At 41.7% G+C, this 16602-nt stretch overlaps 1 protein-coding gene across 4 annotated transcripts in view; it reads right to left on the bottom strand.

The window, feature by feature from the left end:
• Positions 1-16602, bottom strand: part of LOC139262310 (armadillo-like helical domain-containing protein 4) — a 221193-nt gene that overhangs the window by 133146 nt on the left and 71445 nt on the right. For all 4 annotated transcript variants that reach the window (XM_070877467.1, XM_070877468.1, XM_070877466.1 and 1 more), the window contains exons 2-4: positions 10614-11921; positions 2996-3265; positions 2171-2443 (exon numbers count right to left, since the gene is read on the bottom strand). In XM_070877467.1, coding sequence (XP_070733568.1) covers positions 2171-2443; positions 2996-3265; positions 10614-11865 — 1795 coding nt within the window. In that variant the 5' untranslated portion in view covers positions 11866-11921. The remainder of the gene's footprint in view (positions 1-2170; positions 2444-2995; positions 3266-10613; positions 11922-16602) is intronic.

The following is a 16602-nucleotide window of genomic DNA, read 5'->3' as shown; positions in this document are numbered from 1 at the left end:
TCTTTTGTACTTTTGTGTGCAATAACTAAATGTTTCCAGAACTTTATATTTCTCCTCAGCTGTTGAGAAACTGTAGCAAGCTGTTTCTATCTGCTAACCCCCTCTCCCCCCTAAACCCCCACCCCCCCAACTATGTTGGTGAGTCCTATGCATAAATGTTAGTATGGTAACCAACTCCACCAGAGCTAAGAGCAGGAACATCTCTATGTGGGCACTGGGCAGACGCCAAGTGGCTCCCAGTCAGCTCAAGGTTCCTCCACCTCAGAGTTGGCATCCTGTTACAATTCCTTTGTAATCTGCAGGGCTAGCCAAGAGGACCAGGGATTGGTGCCTGCATGCGTCTCTCAGAGTGTACTGATTAAATTCATTGTAGAGAGTATGATGCACAAGTGCAAAATGGAGACGTGCAGGGAGGTGGGCAGCTGATAAGAGCGGGGGAAAGAGCAATTAAACAGGAACAAAATGTAGAGTCATGAAAAATATGCAAAATAAATGATTAAATGAATTGTAAAGAGAGCAGAAAGGACAGCAATGGGGAGTAGGCAAGCAGGTCAGGGGGCAAACTGGTAGAAAGAATGGGAAAAAGAGAAATGAATTTACAAAGTGATTTGATAGACGTTTTCAAGACATTAAGGGGAACTGACAGGGTAGATAGAGAGAAACTATTTCTGCTGGTTGGGGAGTATAGGACATGGGGACATAGTCTAAAAATTAAAGCCCAATCTTCAGGAGTGAAATTAGAAAACACTTCTCCATGCAAAGGGTGGTAGAAGTTTGGAACTCTCTTCCGCAAGCGGCAATTGATGCTAGGTCAATTGTTAATTTAAAATCTGAGATTGATAGATTTTTGTTAACCAAAGGTATTAAGGGATATGAGCCAAAGGTGGATATATAGGGCTGAATTTTCACCTCCATTCTGCGCCGTTTTTTGGTGTACACTGTTTTTTTTTGGAGCAGACTAAAATCTGTAAGTTTCACCAAAGTTTATGCGCTATCCTAAACTACTTATGGCAGATTTTTTTTAGTTCCCAATTTTTTAACGTCACTGGGGGTGCCGGCTGTGCGAGTTTGGCCAATTCGGATTTTTTCAAAAATGGCACAGTGCACTGTTCTGAAAAACCTTACCTGAACTTAAGAAAATCAGTGCCGAGAAAAGAAAATCGGTGCAGAGAAGACGCCATTGTATTAGCGGAGCTGAAGGCACGGCACCGGGGGCAGGGGGCCTTTAGACCTGGGACAGGAGCGGCACCAGCACCGGGGGGGCCATTCGGCCCAGGATAGCAGTGGCACCGACACTAGGGGCAGGGGGGCCTTTTAGCCCGGGATAGGAGTGGCACCGGGGGCAGGGGGCCATTCAGTCCGGATAGGAGTGGCACCAATGGCTCTGACTGCAAATTCATATAAGCCACTGAGGTAAACTATTAGGTACATTGGTGCACTACTGGTGTAATTAAGAGAACCTCTGGGATGCTTTTGAGATGTCACAACCAGCCTTTCTGCCATATCTTTCTGGCCCGTTACATCCTCCATATTATATTCACATCACAGGGTTATGGTTGTGTTTACAAAGAGACAGATCAACTTTAAAAAATTAGGCTCTAGGAATGCTTACACCTGTTATGAAAATAGACGTTCTTGGGGAGAGAAAAATCAGCAATGACACTACAAGATAAATTCAGCGGCGCGGGGGGGGGTTTCAGCCCAGCATAGCAGTGACATCGAGGCTCTACAATTGCTTATGTCTTGCTGTATCTTGTATATTTCACTTTGCAACCTCAGCCTTTCAGTGTGTCCCTCGTTACCCTGGCAACCTCAGTTTTTCAGCGCAGACCTTAAACTCCACTCACAGAGCTCAAGGACAATCTGCGCCGCTCCAAAATGAATGTTTATTCCGGCGAAACTTGCAACTTTTTTTTGGCGCAGTCAGCCACTAAGAAATCAGACATACCTCTACAACTGCGCCAAAAAACGACAATGTGGAAAATTAGCCTCTATATAGAGTTAGGTTGCAGAGCAGCCTTGAACTCACTGAATGACAGAACAGTCTCAAGGGTCCAAATGACCTAATCCTGTTCCTATGTTCAAAGTGGAGCAGAATTCAGAAGCTACAGTTATAGTGAGCACATACACTAAAGTTAAAGCCATCAAACAATAAAGTTAGCAACTATACCTTCTGAGTCTGTTGTGTCAAACATATAAGTTGGCGGCTCTGTGTGCATCATAGATGGCGCCATAGTTACTGCTAAAGACAACCATGTGTTATCTCTTAATACAGGTGGCGAGATAGAAGGCTTAGCCATCATCACTTCCATTGTTTTTGTGGCCGATGCGTTCAGTGCCATATGGCTTGTTTCAGTGCTTGATGCTGCTGTGGTGGCAAAGATATTTTTTCCAATTGGGACTCCTGATTTCTGCTGTGGTAAAGCAGTAGCACTGGTCACTGCTGTAAATACAAAAAAAATGTTTTTTATCATAATATAAATTAGTATGATTCTAGGTATATAGTATATATTAAGTACCAATAAATTATATTCATTTTAATTCAAATGATCACGGTATTAGCTATAATGGAATTTTAGCCAGGAGATCAAGTAAATAACAAAATAATTTATTATAATGCCGCTTGACTGTATATTATATCCTATTACTTCATTCTAATGCAGTAGTTTAGGGCACAAATTAAATTAGGGCATGGGAGTACAGTGCAGTGAATAAATAGTTTGAGTGAGGAACCAATAGACAAACTACAATATTGAATTTTTTACTTTGCTGAACCTAAATATCACATAATAGCTTTATACTTAAAAATGAACAAAAGAATAAAACTGCTCCAACTGCTTTGATAATACATATCCAGTTTTGTTTAATATTTTATTCGTTATCGCAAAATCTGCTGTGTTTTCCAGGTTGAATAGCACATCTTCACTTTTTCAGCCTCCAACTCTATTTTTCATCTGTTGGTGCTACATGTACTGTACAAAGGATACATGTGTACCTTCTGATTCAAGTTCCTCAGCTGTATTTGATGGTGGCACTGTGGGCCGTACAGATGGCGCAATTGGTGTCAGTAGCAGCAGCAATGATCTATCTGTAACATCAGATGCCACTGTAGAGGTTTTCTTAGTTTTCCTTGATATGGTTTGTCTTGTGGTGGTTCCTGCTGTAATTGCCTGGGTTATTTTTGTACTTGCTGTTTTCGCATTCGGCAGCATCATTTCAGTCGGAGTTACAGGTGCCATTTCTTTTATGGATGCTGTGTTTAATGCTGTAATAAAAAAATAATTAATGTTCAACAAAAAACAGCCAAATATAAAAGTTATATTCAAAATACATAGACCCTTACATCACACAGAAGAGCCTGATCTCAGAGCTGCATTACAAATAAAATATGAAATAAAGAGCTGAACAGAACAAAAAGAGTAAATTAAACCATCAAATGACTATCCGACAAATTAATCAGCAAAAAATCTCATCAATAGACAAGAAATCAGGGCATGAATGTAACCACAGAAGAGAGGCAGGCAGTCGGACCAAACAACCTCCCCGACCATGTGCTGCCTGGACCTTTAAATGGCTACCTTGGCCAGGCCCAGGAGCAGTCTTACATAAAAACATGAGAAATAGGAGCAGGAGTAGGCCATTTGGTCCTTCGAGTCTGCTCCACCATTCAATAATATCATGGCTGATCTGATCTTGGCCTCAACTCCACTTCCCTGCCCGCTCCCCATAACACTGAACTCCCTTATCATTCAAAAATCTGTCTATCTCCACCTTAAATATGTTCAATTATCCAGCCTCCACAACTCCCTGGGGTAGAAAATTCCAAAGATTCACGACACTCTGAGAAAAGAAATTCCTCCTCATTTTTAAATGGGCGATCCCTTATTCTGAAACTATGCCCCCCAATTCTAGATTCCCCTACGAGGGGAAACATCCTCTCTGCATCTACCCGGTCAAGCCCCCTCAGAATCTGATAAGTTTCAATAAGATCACCTCTCATTCTTCTAAACTCCAATGAGTAAACTCCAACCTGCTCAACCTTTCTTCATAAGACAACTCCTTCATCTCAGGAATCAACCTCGTGAACCTTCTCTGAACTGCCTCCAATGCAAGTGTATCCTTCCTTAAATAAGGAGACCAAAACATCTCCTTATTTAGCATGCAGTACTCCAGGTGTGATCTCACCAACGCCCTGTACAGTTGTAGCAGGACTTCCTTACTTTTATATTCCATCCCTTTGCAATAAAGGCCAACATTCCATTTGCCTTCCTAATTACTTGCTGTACCTGCATGCTAAATTTTTGTGTTTCATGTACAAGTAGCACCCCACTAATTACTGTTTGCTTAACGGAAAATGACCCATTTATCCCGACTCTCTTTCCGTTAGTTAGCCAATCCTCTATCTAATATATTACCCCCAAATCCGTGAGCTCTTATTTTGTGCAGTAACCTTTGATGTGGCACCTTATCGAATGCTTTCCAGAAATTCAAATACATGACATCTACTGGTTCCTCTTTATCCACTCTGCTCGTTACATCCTCAAAGAACTCCAGCAAATTTGTCAAACATGATTTCCCTTTCATAAAACCATGCTGACTCTGCTTGACTGCATTATGATTTTCTAAAGTCCTGCTATTACTTCCTTAATAATGGACTCCAGCACTTTCCCAATGACGGATGTTAGGCTAACTGGTCTATAATTTCCTGCTTTCTGTCTCCCTCCTTTTTTTAAATTGGGGCATTACATTTGCGGTTTTCCAATCCGCTGGGACCTCTTCAGAATCCAGGGAATTTTGGTAGATTACAACCAATGCATCCACTATCTCTGCAATCACTCCTTTTAAGACCCTAGGATGCAGGCCATCAGGTCCAGGGGACTGCTCCATCTTTAGTCCCATTAGTTTGCCTAGTACTTTTTCTCTAGTGATAATGATTTTTTTAAGCTCCTCCCTCTGACTAACTTGCCCCCCTCCACACTGAGTGGCCAAAGATCAGGAGTATGGGACTGAAGTGCAGCCAAAAATTGAGGAGCAGCCCCTTCTAATAGTGAAACAAGGGCTGCAACTTCTTGTGTATACATGAAGCACGGACTCTTCTAGGCTGCAGAAATTGCAGGCAGCCTGGGAGTCCATGAACCGACTTAAAAACTTATTGCATGGGACTGCTCAGTGCAACATCCTCCACGCCACTGAGCTCAGAACTAAGTTGGGTTTTATTTTGGTTGTATACATCTCACTAGAACTATATCATCTGGTCACAATGTATCAACATCTGCACCAATGGAGCAAAGTCAACGACTGGTAGGCATAATACTGAGGCACATCAGAGCTCCCAATGTGATGTGGGTGCATTGCAGTATACATGGGGAAGCACTCGCTGCCAAAAACATCCCTACCAACTTGAAGGAGATGCTAGACAACACTGAAGATGGTAAACTTTATAAAAGCTCGACCGTTGAATTCCAGTGTATTTTCCACTCTATGTAATGAGATGTGAAGCAAGCACGTCAATCTATTGTTACACACAGAGGTTTGTTGGCTGTTGTATGTGTGTATTATAATTTGTAGATTTTGTACAATGCTTGGATAGTAAAGGGGTTAAAATGCTGGTAAGTGTATGCGAGTAGCAGGTAGATCTGGTAGAAGTAATAAGTAAGGTTTGGGAACCTCTGCTATAGGAGAACCAGCCAGAGAACAGCTAATCACAACACCTATGGAATCAATTAACAAACCTACTGGCAGCTCAAAACTGCTCACAAGCAAGGTAACAAATAAACAAGTTTAAAAGGAAAGCAGCCAGTTTAATGTGGAGATTTCAACTTTCCCTCGAGTGACTAAATAAGTGGAGGAGAGGCCATAATAGAGCTGATTGTATGGGGTGTGTGGAAGGGACTGGATGTGTTAAAGGCCTGCTCTCATTTCTTACTTTCTTTTATGTGAATCAGGCAACAGAATGTTGTTAAGATAATTAAATCTCAGTGGTGATCTAAGCCTCAGCATTACATTACTCATTCTTCCCTCCATTTAATTACTGTGAATATTTTCTTAGTCATTCCATATTCACGTCAGAATAATCAGTTATCAGTTACTTACAGTACAGAAGGAGGCCATTCAGCACATCGTGCCTCTGCCGTCTGTTTGATATTCAATTAAGCCTACTCCCTTGCTCTTTCCCCATAGCCCTGTGAATGTTTTCCCTTCAAGTATTTATTCAATTCTCTTTTGAAAGTCACCACTGAATCTGCTTCCACCACCCTTTCAGGCAGTGCATTCCAGATCACAACAACTTGCTATGTAAAACATGTTCCTTCATGTCACCCCTGGTTCTTTGCCAATCTCCTTAAATCCAAGTCCTCTGGTTACCGACCCTCTTGTTATTTAATTGTCCTGACATCTTTGTTTCCAGTTTTAAAAATGTGTAAATTATAAAAATTTTAAACAGGTGCTTTCAGCCCTCGTGTGTAAAGCCTACACCCTGCCTATCTCTGTGACATAAGTTTTATCTCAAAGAGAAGAGATTGCTTTTAGTTTAAAGTAGTTTAATTCCCCTATGCATACTGCGAAAGAGTTAGAGGAATGCTTGTCTCTTTGCTGAGAAAAGATACTCTGTACTTATTTGGCACAAAAATTGCTTTATGATATTTCTTTTCCTTCCTCTATCTGAAGTCTCCTAGCTAAAAAATACTAACTTAGATGGCATATCCAGTGGTCTTTCCCAACAGCAAGACTGTGATTGGAATCTCACAAAGAAGGGAATGATAGACATGAGCCTATCCCCTACCACTCTGACACAGTGGAGTGGGTGAAATTCAACTTCAGCAAGGGCGCAAAATGAGTGGTAGCGGGTTGGCCACCAGTAAGATGCCCCACCCGATTTTCGTTTGAAAACGGTATCCAGTTGGGCCACCAAAAATAACAGTAGTGGAGAGACAGCAGGGACAACTGACTGAAGTTGAATGTCACCCCAGTGTTTCCGTGCTGCATTGCTCTGCACCACTAAGCAATTGCACATCTGCTGTGGATGTTTGAGTTTTTTTTAATTTATTGCATTAAAGACCTCAGCATTCATTTACTTGGGTCACCTTGGTTACAATGCGCCATTTTTTTAACTCTGAAGAATTGGTTAAATTATATTATTATACAAGCTCATTGTTCCTGTGTAAGACCTGTACATAACTCATTTATATTAGAACATTACTGTAGGTGAAATCATTCTAATTTAATTAACTCCTGCCATAAAAAGTGTGCAGTGTAAGTTACATAGAAACATAGAAAATAGGTGCAGGAGTAGGCCATCCGGCCCTTCGAGCCTGCACCACCATTCAATAAGATCATGGCTGATCATTCCTTCAGTACCCCATTCCTGCTTTCTCTCCATACCCCTTGATCCCTTTAGCTGCAAGGGCCATATCTAACTCCCTCTTGAATATATCCAATGAACTGGCATCAACAACTCTCTGCGGTAGGGAATTCCATAGGTTAACAACTCTCTGAGTGAAGAAGTTCTTCCTCATCTCAGTCCTAAATGGCTTACCCCTTATCCTAAGACTATGTACCCTGGTTCTGGACTTCCCCAACATCGGGAACATTCTTCCTGCATCTAACCTGTCCAGTCCCGTCAGATTTTTATATGCTTCTATGAGATCCCCTCTCATCCTTCTGAACTCCAGTGAATACAGGCCCAGTCCTGCCATCCCAGGAATCAGTCTGGTGAATCTTCGCTGCACTCCCTCAATAGCAAGAACGTCCTTCCTCAGATTAGGAGACCAAAACTGAACACAGGTGGGGCCTCACCAAGGCCCTGTACAACTGCAGTAAGACTTCCCTGCTCCTATACTCAAATCCCCTTGCTATGAAGGCCAACATACCATTTGCCTTCTTCACCGCCTGCTGTACCTGCATGCCAACCTTCAATGACTGATAAATCATGACACCCAAGTCTCGCTGCACCTCCCTTTTCCTAATCTGCCACCATTCAGATAATATTCTGCCTTCGTATTTTTGCCCCCAAAGTGGATAACCTCACATTTATCCACATTATAGTGCATCTGCCATGTATTTGCCCACTCGCCTAACCTGTCCAAGTCACCCTGCAGCCTCTTAGCGTCCTCCTCACAGCTCACACCGCCAGCCAGTTTAGTGTCATCTGCAAACTTGGAGATATTACACTCAATTCCATCATCCAAATCATTAATATATATTGTAAAGAGTGAGTCCTGCGGCACTCCACTAGTCACTGCCTGCCATTCTGAAAAGGACCAGTTAATCCCGACTATGTGCTTTGATTTTGCACACCAATCTCTTGTGTGGGACCTTGTCAAAAGCCTTTTGAAAGTCCAAATACATCACATCCACTGGTTTTCCCCTGTCCACTCTACTAGTTACATCCTCAAAAAATTCCAGAAGATTTGTCAAGCATGATTTCCCCTTCATAAATCCATGCTGACTTGGACCAATCCTATCACTGCTTTCCAAATGTGCTGCTATTTCATCCTTAATGATTGATTCCAACATTTTCCCCACTACTGATGTCAGGTTAACTGGTCTATAATTACCCATTTTCTCTCTCACTCCTTTTTTAAAAAGTGGTGTTACATTAGCAACCCTCCAGTCCATAGGAACTGATCCAGAGTCGATAGACTGTTGGAAAATTATCACCAATGCATCCACTATTTCTAGGGCCACTTCCTTAAATACTCTGGGATGTAGACTATCAAGCCCTGGGGATTTATCGGCCTTCAATCCCGTCAATTTCCCGAACACAATTTCCCGCCTAATAAGGATATCCTTCAGTTCTTCCTTCTCACTAGGCCTTCGAACCCCTAGTACATCCGGGAGGTTATTTGTCTCTTCCTTTGTGAAGACAGAACTAAAATACTTGTTTAATTGGTCTGCCATTTCTTTGTTCCCCATTATAAATTCACCCGAATCCGACTGCAAGGGACCTACATTTGTCTTCACTAATCTTTTTCTTTTCACATATCTATAGAAGCTTTTGCAGTCATTTTTTATGTTTCCGGCAAGCTTCCTCTTATACTCTATTTTCCCCCTCTTAATTAAACCCTTTGTCCTCCTCTGTTGTATTCTAAATTTCTCCCAGTCCTTCGGCTTGCTACTTATTCTGGCTAATTTGTATGCCTCTTCCTTGGATTTAACACTATCCTTAATTTCCCTTGTTAGCCACGGTTGAGCCACCTTCCCCATTTTATTTTTACTCCAGCCAGGGATATACAATTGTTGAAGTTCATCCATATGGTCTTTAAAGGTTTGCCATTGCCTATCCACCGTCAACCCTTTAAGCATCATTTGCCAGTCTAATCTAGCCAATTCGCACCTCATACCATCAAAGTTACCTTTCCTTAAGTTCAGGACCCTAGTTTCTGAATTAACTTTGTCACTCTCCATCTTAATAAAGAATTCTACCATATTATGGTCATTCATCCCCAAGGGGCCTCGGACAAGAAGATTGCTAATTAGTCCCTTCTCATTACACATCACCCAGTCTAGGATGGCCAGCTCTCTGGTTGGTTCCTCGACATATTGGTCTAGAAAACCATCCCTAATACATTCCAGGAAATCCTCCTCCACCGCATTGTTACCAGTTTGGTTAGCTCAATCAATATGTAGATTAAAGTCGCCCATGATTACTGCTGTACCTTTATTGCACACATCCCTTATTTCTTGTTTGATGCCATCCCCAACCTCACTACTACTATTTGGTGGCCTGTACACAACTCCCTGCTGAGAATATCCCCTCCTTCTCAAGAAAGGACTTGCTCTGCTTACTTGGGACAATATATTTGTAAAGTGAATATGCTTTTGAAAATTAAAAAAATGTCAACAGCACTTGGGTTGTGACTGGGTTGCAGGAAGGATGGAAAAGTGAGGTTGAACAACAAATAAAAAGGGAATTGGGTAGGAAGGGAATCAGAGATGGAACACCAAATGTGAGCCCGAGAGAATAGAGGTAAAGTGAGAAAGTGAGAGAGAGAGAGATGAAAGGAAGTGATGGAAACAGCTAGAATTTGCAGGTGAGGGGAGCTCAGGCAGGCAACAGATGCTCGGTAGACTAGGTAAATATCCAACTTGGACAATTAAGGGAGAGGGGAAAGTGAAGTTATCATGGTTTTTAACCTTTGTCCTTTTGTTAATTTTTTTTAGACCTATGCTTTCGTTCCAGAATTCAACTTTTAAATTAGATGAGAGTGTCACTCTATAATATATTTGGAGATCACCCACTGTGTTGCTCGCAGTCAGGGAAAGTTTTCAGTTTGGAGGGTATCAGCTGCAGTTTTAGGGAGTAAGCATGCCGTGGAGAGCTGGAACACTTAAATGGGCCTGGAAGGCAGAATAAAGGAAGGTTTGGGAAAGGGGTAAGAGAGTACAGTAGAGGTGGAGCACTTGGTGGGGAAGGAAAGCAGAGCAGATAAAATGCCTGGTGTGAAGAATTAACTGGGGGGTGGGGGAGCAAAAAAACATTAAAGCCAAAAACAGATCGAAAAGTTTTACCAGTGATTGGCCCATGGACCAAATCCAATCAAATGTTCACTAGAATACTACAATCATGCAATATTACACTCACTAGATTTCTAATCATATATCAATATTTGTACCTTCTGTGACTGGTTTCTGAGGGAGATGTGTTGTTGACAAAGCAAATCTGACAGCAGGAATCCCAGTTGCCACTGCCAAACTTGCACTCAATCCGTCATATGTTTTTTTAGTAGTTGCAATTATAGCTGCTGTACTGGTTACTTGCATTGTTTGGGCTGTTTTCAACATAGTTTCTGTAGAAGCTGATGAGTCCGAATCTGTCATGACAGCTCCCTTGATTGCTGTCGTAACTCTGGGTGTCGTAGCCACCTGAAATGTATTGGGTGCCTTGCTGTCTGTTACTGCACTCACTGTAGTTGCCATGATTTCATTCATTTCTTTACCAGCATTTGGACTGTTTACTTTCCAGTAATTACCTTCTGGTTCACTGATTATTGTTGTTGTTACTTCTTCATTCTTGAAACTTTCTACATTTGCAAATTCTGAGAAATTTAACATTTCCGAAGTCAATACTGTGACATCTTTTTGTGTGGTATTTACAGTAAGAATTGTTTTACTGGTAAGAGGCAAAGCCGTAGTGTCATGACTATTCAGCGTAAAGTTTTCACTGCTCGAGACAGTTGTCCCTGTTGTCTCTCCACTACTTTCATTTTTGGTGACCCAACTGGATACCGTTGTAATTGTAACCTGACCTGGCATTTGTTTCTTATTCTTCATTGCTACTTCAGTTTTCTCTGCATCATGAGTGGCTGCATCATTCTGTGTTGCTCCTGTCATCGTGTAAGCAATGTCACTAACTTCACTGGCATCAATGCCATGATTAGAAGAGGATTTTGTAGCTAAGACAGTTATGAAGTTTTTTGGTTTAGGCTGTAGATCTTTGTCCCAGTCTTCATCCTTTGTACTTGTATTGAATGGTTTCTGAAATGGCACCATTGTTGTAGTTGCAGGTAATATATCTTGACTGGTTATGGTGATTACGTTTTCATTTCCTGTCTTACTGGTTTGTTGTGTTCCTTCTATATGGGCAATGCTAGCGTTTATTGCTGCAGTTAATGTTTCTAATGAAGAGCTTAAAATATTACTAGAAGCAGTGGAATTTGCTGTTTCTCCATCTAGTACTGTGGCACTTTTCATCCCATTACTGTTCTCATTATGGCTAGTGATGCCTTCTAGTTTTGCAGTAGAAACCTCAAATATTTGTGTGTTTCTTCTTTGGCGTTTCTGAATGGTGGAGCATCTCAGTTCCGGTAAGCAGATGAGGGTGGCCAAGATAACCACACAAACGCGAAATCCTGTTGGTCTCATCATTACCAAATATGTGTGAAAATTAAGGAATCCCTCTGAAGAGAGCCACCCAAAGGAATCTGAAACAAAAATATCTCAACATTGTTTGTAAAGCATTTACAGAATGCCACCACAGTATTAATACAATGTAAAACAAACTGCTTCAAATGTATCACAAATATATCTCAACTGTCACATTGACATATAGACCAGTGATGTGAAGCTACAAGGCAACAAGATACGCAAAAACATTCTTGCCTGATGGATAAAAATTCAAATTTCCACCTATATGTAATATAAGATTTTTTTTTAACAAAGTGAAATGAGATAACTTCTACCAAGCTAAAATGTGAAATGCATATTATTTATACTGAAACATCAGTCAGTGACAAAAACAGAGATTTCAGCCCATGGAATATATATTTTTTGTAAATACATATGAGCCCCAATTTTCCTCCTGACCATTGCCCTTGGGAAACTTCAATTTCATCAAGCTCAGAGGTCAGGGAAAAGACACGGAGATCAGTTTCATCAGGTCATTGCCCCTTTTTATACAGCCCTGGAATTTCTGGGACTTCTTGGAGAGGGAGCAGAGCTGGGCCAGGACCAACACATCTATGCAAATAAAGTGGAAGGTCTCATCATTACCAAATATGTGTGAAAATCCTCACCTCCCACCTCATTTTCCTGGAGGATCACTCAATGGGCACCCGCACAACAGCACCCAGATGAGCCTGGCACTGTGGCCTGTTCCAGACAACCACCAAAAATCGAGGTGTCTGTGGGGATTCCTGGAGCAGGCCAAAGATAAAAAAAGGTTGGTAACATTTTTTTAAGTTCAAAATCCCCTCCTCACCAACATGTTTAGAGGAAATTGGCTCCTTCTGGTTACTGATCTCCATCTTGGAGACCAAACACACAACAGTAGGTCAGAGAAGCCTGCAGCAGCGCTTAAATTTCCTGCCTCTTCTGCTGGTGTTAGGCCCTACCATCTGTAGGCCTATTCCGCTTCTGTACAGCATTGGGATGGCTGTGGTGGGGAGCCAGGTAAATCAGCTCTATACAGTTTTAGTGATATGCTAGCTTACTTGAAAAACTGCACTGGCTACCTCAGATGATGTGCCTGCAGTAAGCTTTTAATCCTAATTTAATGAAATTATAGGCTCCTTGAAGGACAATGAGTATCTCAGATGCTAATTCCATTTCAACTACAAACAGAATTGTGCTTTCCAACTGCCATCAGGGTGTCAAAAACAGACAAGTAGGTCGCCCTGAAGTCTCCCTTCACACCTTGTTAAAATATAAAGAAAATGGTTAACATTTTGATTGCTTGACTATTAGGAAGAAATATTTTGATCTTCAACCTACAGAATTTCTCAATCTACAGTTCCCTCCCCACTGGTGCATACAATAAGGGTTCTGTGAGGAATCGTACCTTGTAATTAATTTCCGCAGACGGTGGATAATACCCACCAATGATTTCCAGCACTGATACCGCCAGAGTTTGCAGGGTTACTGGCAGGGTATTTCATTACCATTGGACAAGTTGGCACAAGCACTACTTTGGCGCAAAAGAACATAAGAAATCAGAGCAGGTGTAGGCCCTACAGCCCATCGAGCCTGCTCCACCATTCAATAAGATTATGATTGATCATCGACCTCAACTCCACTTTCCCGCACGATCCCAATATGCCTTGATTCCCCTAGACTCCAAAACTCTATTTATCTTAGCCTTGAATATATTCAGAAACTCTGCTTCCACAGCCCTCTGAGGCAGAGAATTCCAATGATTCACAACCCTCTGTGAAGAAATTCCTCCTCATCTCTGTCTTAAACGGCCTTCCCCTTATCATAAGACTGTGACCCCTAGTTCGAGACACTCCAGCCAGGGGAAACAACCTCTCAGCACCTATCCTGTCAATCCCCTTCAGAATCTTGTATGTTTCAATGAGATCACCTCTCGTTCTTCTAAACTCCAGAGAGTATAGGCCCATTCTACACAATCTCTCATCATAAGTCAGCCCTCTCATCCCAGGAATCAATCTAGTGAACCTCTGTTGTACCGCCTCCAAGGCAAGTATCTCCTTCCTTAGATAAGGAAACCAAAACTGTGCACAGTACTCCAGGTGTGGTCTCACCAAGGCCCTGTACAATTGTAGCAAGACTTCCTTACTTGTATACTCCAACCCGCTTCCAATAAAGGAGAACATGCCATTTGGCTTCCTTATTGCTAGCTGGGCCTGCATGCTAGCTTTCTGTGTTTCTTGCACAAGAACACCCAAATCTCTCTGAACACCAACCTTTAAAAGTTTCTCACCATTTAATTAATATTCTATTTTTCTATTCTTTCTACCAAAGTGATTAACATCACATTTCCTGACATTATACTCAATCTGCCACCTTACTGCCCACTCACTTAGTCTTTCTATATGCCTGTATAGATGCTTTGTGTTCTTTTCACAGCTTACTGTCCAACCTAGCTTTGTATCATCAGAAAACTTGGATACATTGCATTCGGTCCCTTCATCTAGGTCATTAATATAGATTGTAAATAGCTGAGGCCCCAGCACTGATCCTTGCAGCACCCCACTAGTTACAGCCTGCTAACCTGAAAAAGACCCATTTATCCCTACTCTCTGTTTTCTGTCTGTTACCCAATCCTCTATCCATGCTAATACATTACCTCCAATCACATGAGCCCATATCTTGTGTAATGACCTTTTATGTGGCACCTTATCGAAAGCCTTTTGGAAATCCAAATATACTACATCCACTGGTTCCCCCTTTATCTACCCTCTTGATTACATCCTCAAAAAACTCAATTTCTCAAAAATTATTTCCCCTTCATAAAACCATGTTGACTCTGCCTAATCATGTTATGATTATCTAAGTACCCTGATACCACTTCCTTAACAATGGATTCCAGCATTTTCCCTATGACTGATATTAGACTAACTGGCCTGTAGTTCCCTGTTTTCTCTCTCCCTCCTTTCTTGACTAACGCTGTTACATTTGCTACCTTCCAATCCGCTGGGTCTGTTCCAGAATCTAGCGAATTTTGAAAGATCAAAACCAATGCATCCACTATCTCTGCAGCCATCTCTTTTAGAACCCTAGGATGTAGGCCATCAGGTCCAGGGGATTTGTCAGCTTTTCATCCCCTTAGCTTCTCTAGTACTTTTTCTCTACTTATATTAATTACATTAAGTTCCTCACCCTCATTAGCCCCTTGGTTCCCCACCATTTTAGGTATGCTTTTTGCATCTTCGTCTGTGAGGACAGATATAAAATATTTGTTTAATGTTTCTGCCATTTCCTTATTCCCCATAATAATTTCTCCTGCCTCAGTCTCTAAGGGACCAATGTTTACTTTTGCTATTCTCTTCCTTTTTACATACTTGTAGAAGCTCTTACAATTTGTTTTTATATTGCTTGCATGTTTGGCACCTGCCTGCCACTGGCGGCCAGAAACTCTGCCCATGGTGGGAGAGGGGCACCCAGGTGCACCCCGCCCCAACAACATTCATCCCCTTTGCACTCTTGGTAAAAGTGGTAATGTGAAAAAACATATATATATTAATATTCTTCCCTTTTGGGGTTCAGGCAGCTTTCCTAGTCTGGACCCTACCATTGAGGTCGACATCCACTCATGTAGAGACCAGTGTGCTATTCATCTCATTGGGCATATCGACCTTGACTGATATGCCAATTGAGCCCAATGAGTGGTAAATCCCAGCATAAGGAGTCTCAGCCCCTGGATCGCCTCCTTGCCATCATTTGCTTTGTCAGGGTCAGATGGTGGTTCCACCCCTTTTTAAGGCAAACAGGAAACTTCCGGATTATGTGGGGACTCAGCACAACCATTTCTCTCCCATTTCTGAGTGGGCTCTGCTGGTCTCTAGATTTACGGTGGGATACCGGCAGAACCTCCAAGGCATTTGGGGACTTTTGTTACTAAGATCTCATTAAGAGACAGAGTAAGAATGTTGTCCTCTTGTCAACATAGTCTACATACTGTGTAAATGTGTTACTGAATAATTAGTTACTGAACAATATTAGTATGCGGCTGCATCATTATCTCTTGTGTATATTATTTCAGCTGTGGATACATTTTAACCTGTGCGCATTACTCAGACAACGTATTATTTTTCACCTTTGGAGGTGACAAGACATGTTGGTCATTCCACTTGTTCAGTGAGCAGTATATCACAATTAGAAATTAACTGATAATCTGGACATGATGCTCAATAAAGGCACAGGTTTTAATTCATAATAGAATATGTCTGCTTATGGAAACTGGTTTAGCTGTGAAAATAAGAGCAAATGTTGGGAAAAAAACTCAAGCTGTATCAGGGCTATTTGCTGCATTGGACCAGTCTAACATATAATTCACACTATTAATTCAAAAAGACAAGCTGTCATGGAAGTGGCCAGAGTAATAATGTTACAACCTAAAATTTACATCGCACAAATTTTACACTGTAGTCAGATTATTTTAACATGTATCTGGTTCATCCTAGACAGTGGCCGGTGAAGGGATGAGTTAGTGGCAAGGATACTGAGCTTGTGGTGGGAGTCACAGACAATGGTTTTGGTCACCCCAATGTTTAGCTGGAAGCCACTGCAGCTCAAACAGGACTGGATGTCAGACAAGCAGTCCAACAGTACAGAGGCAATGGAGGGGCAAATGGAGTGGAGGGGTGGAGCTGGGTGTCATCAATATATGTGTTGGAAACTGACTCCATGTTTGCAGGTGATGTA

The sequence above is a fragment of the Pristiophorus japonicus genome, chromosome 4 (genome assembly GCF_044704955.1).
Source record: "Pristiophorus japonicus isolate sPriJap1 chromosome 4, sPriJap1.hap1, whole genome shotgun sequence".
NCBI classification, from domain to species: domain Eukaryota; kingdom Metazoa; phylum Chordata; class Chondrichthyes; family Pristiophoridae; genus Pristiophorus; species Pristiophorus japonicus.
This window is presented reverse-complemented; position numbering and strand designations above follow the sequence as displayed.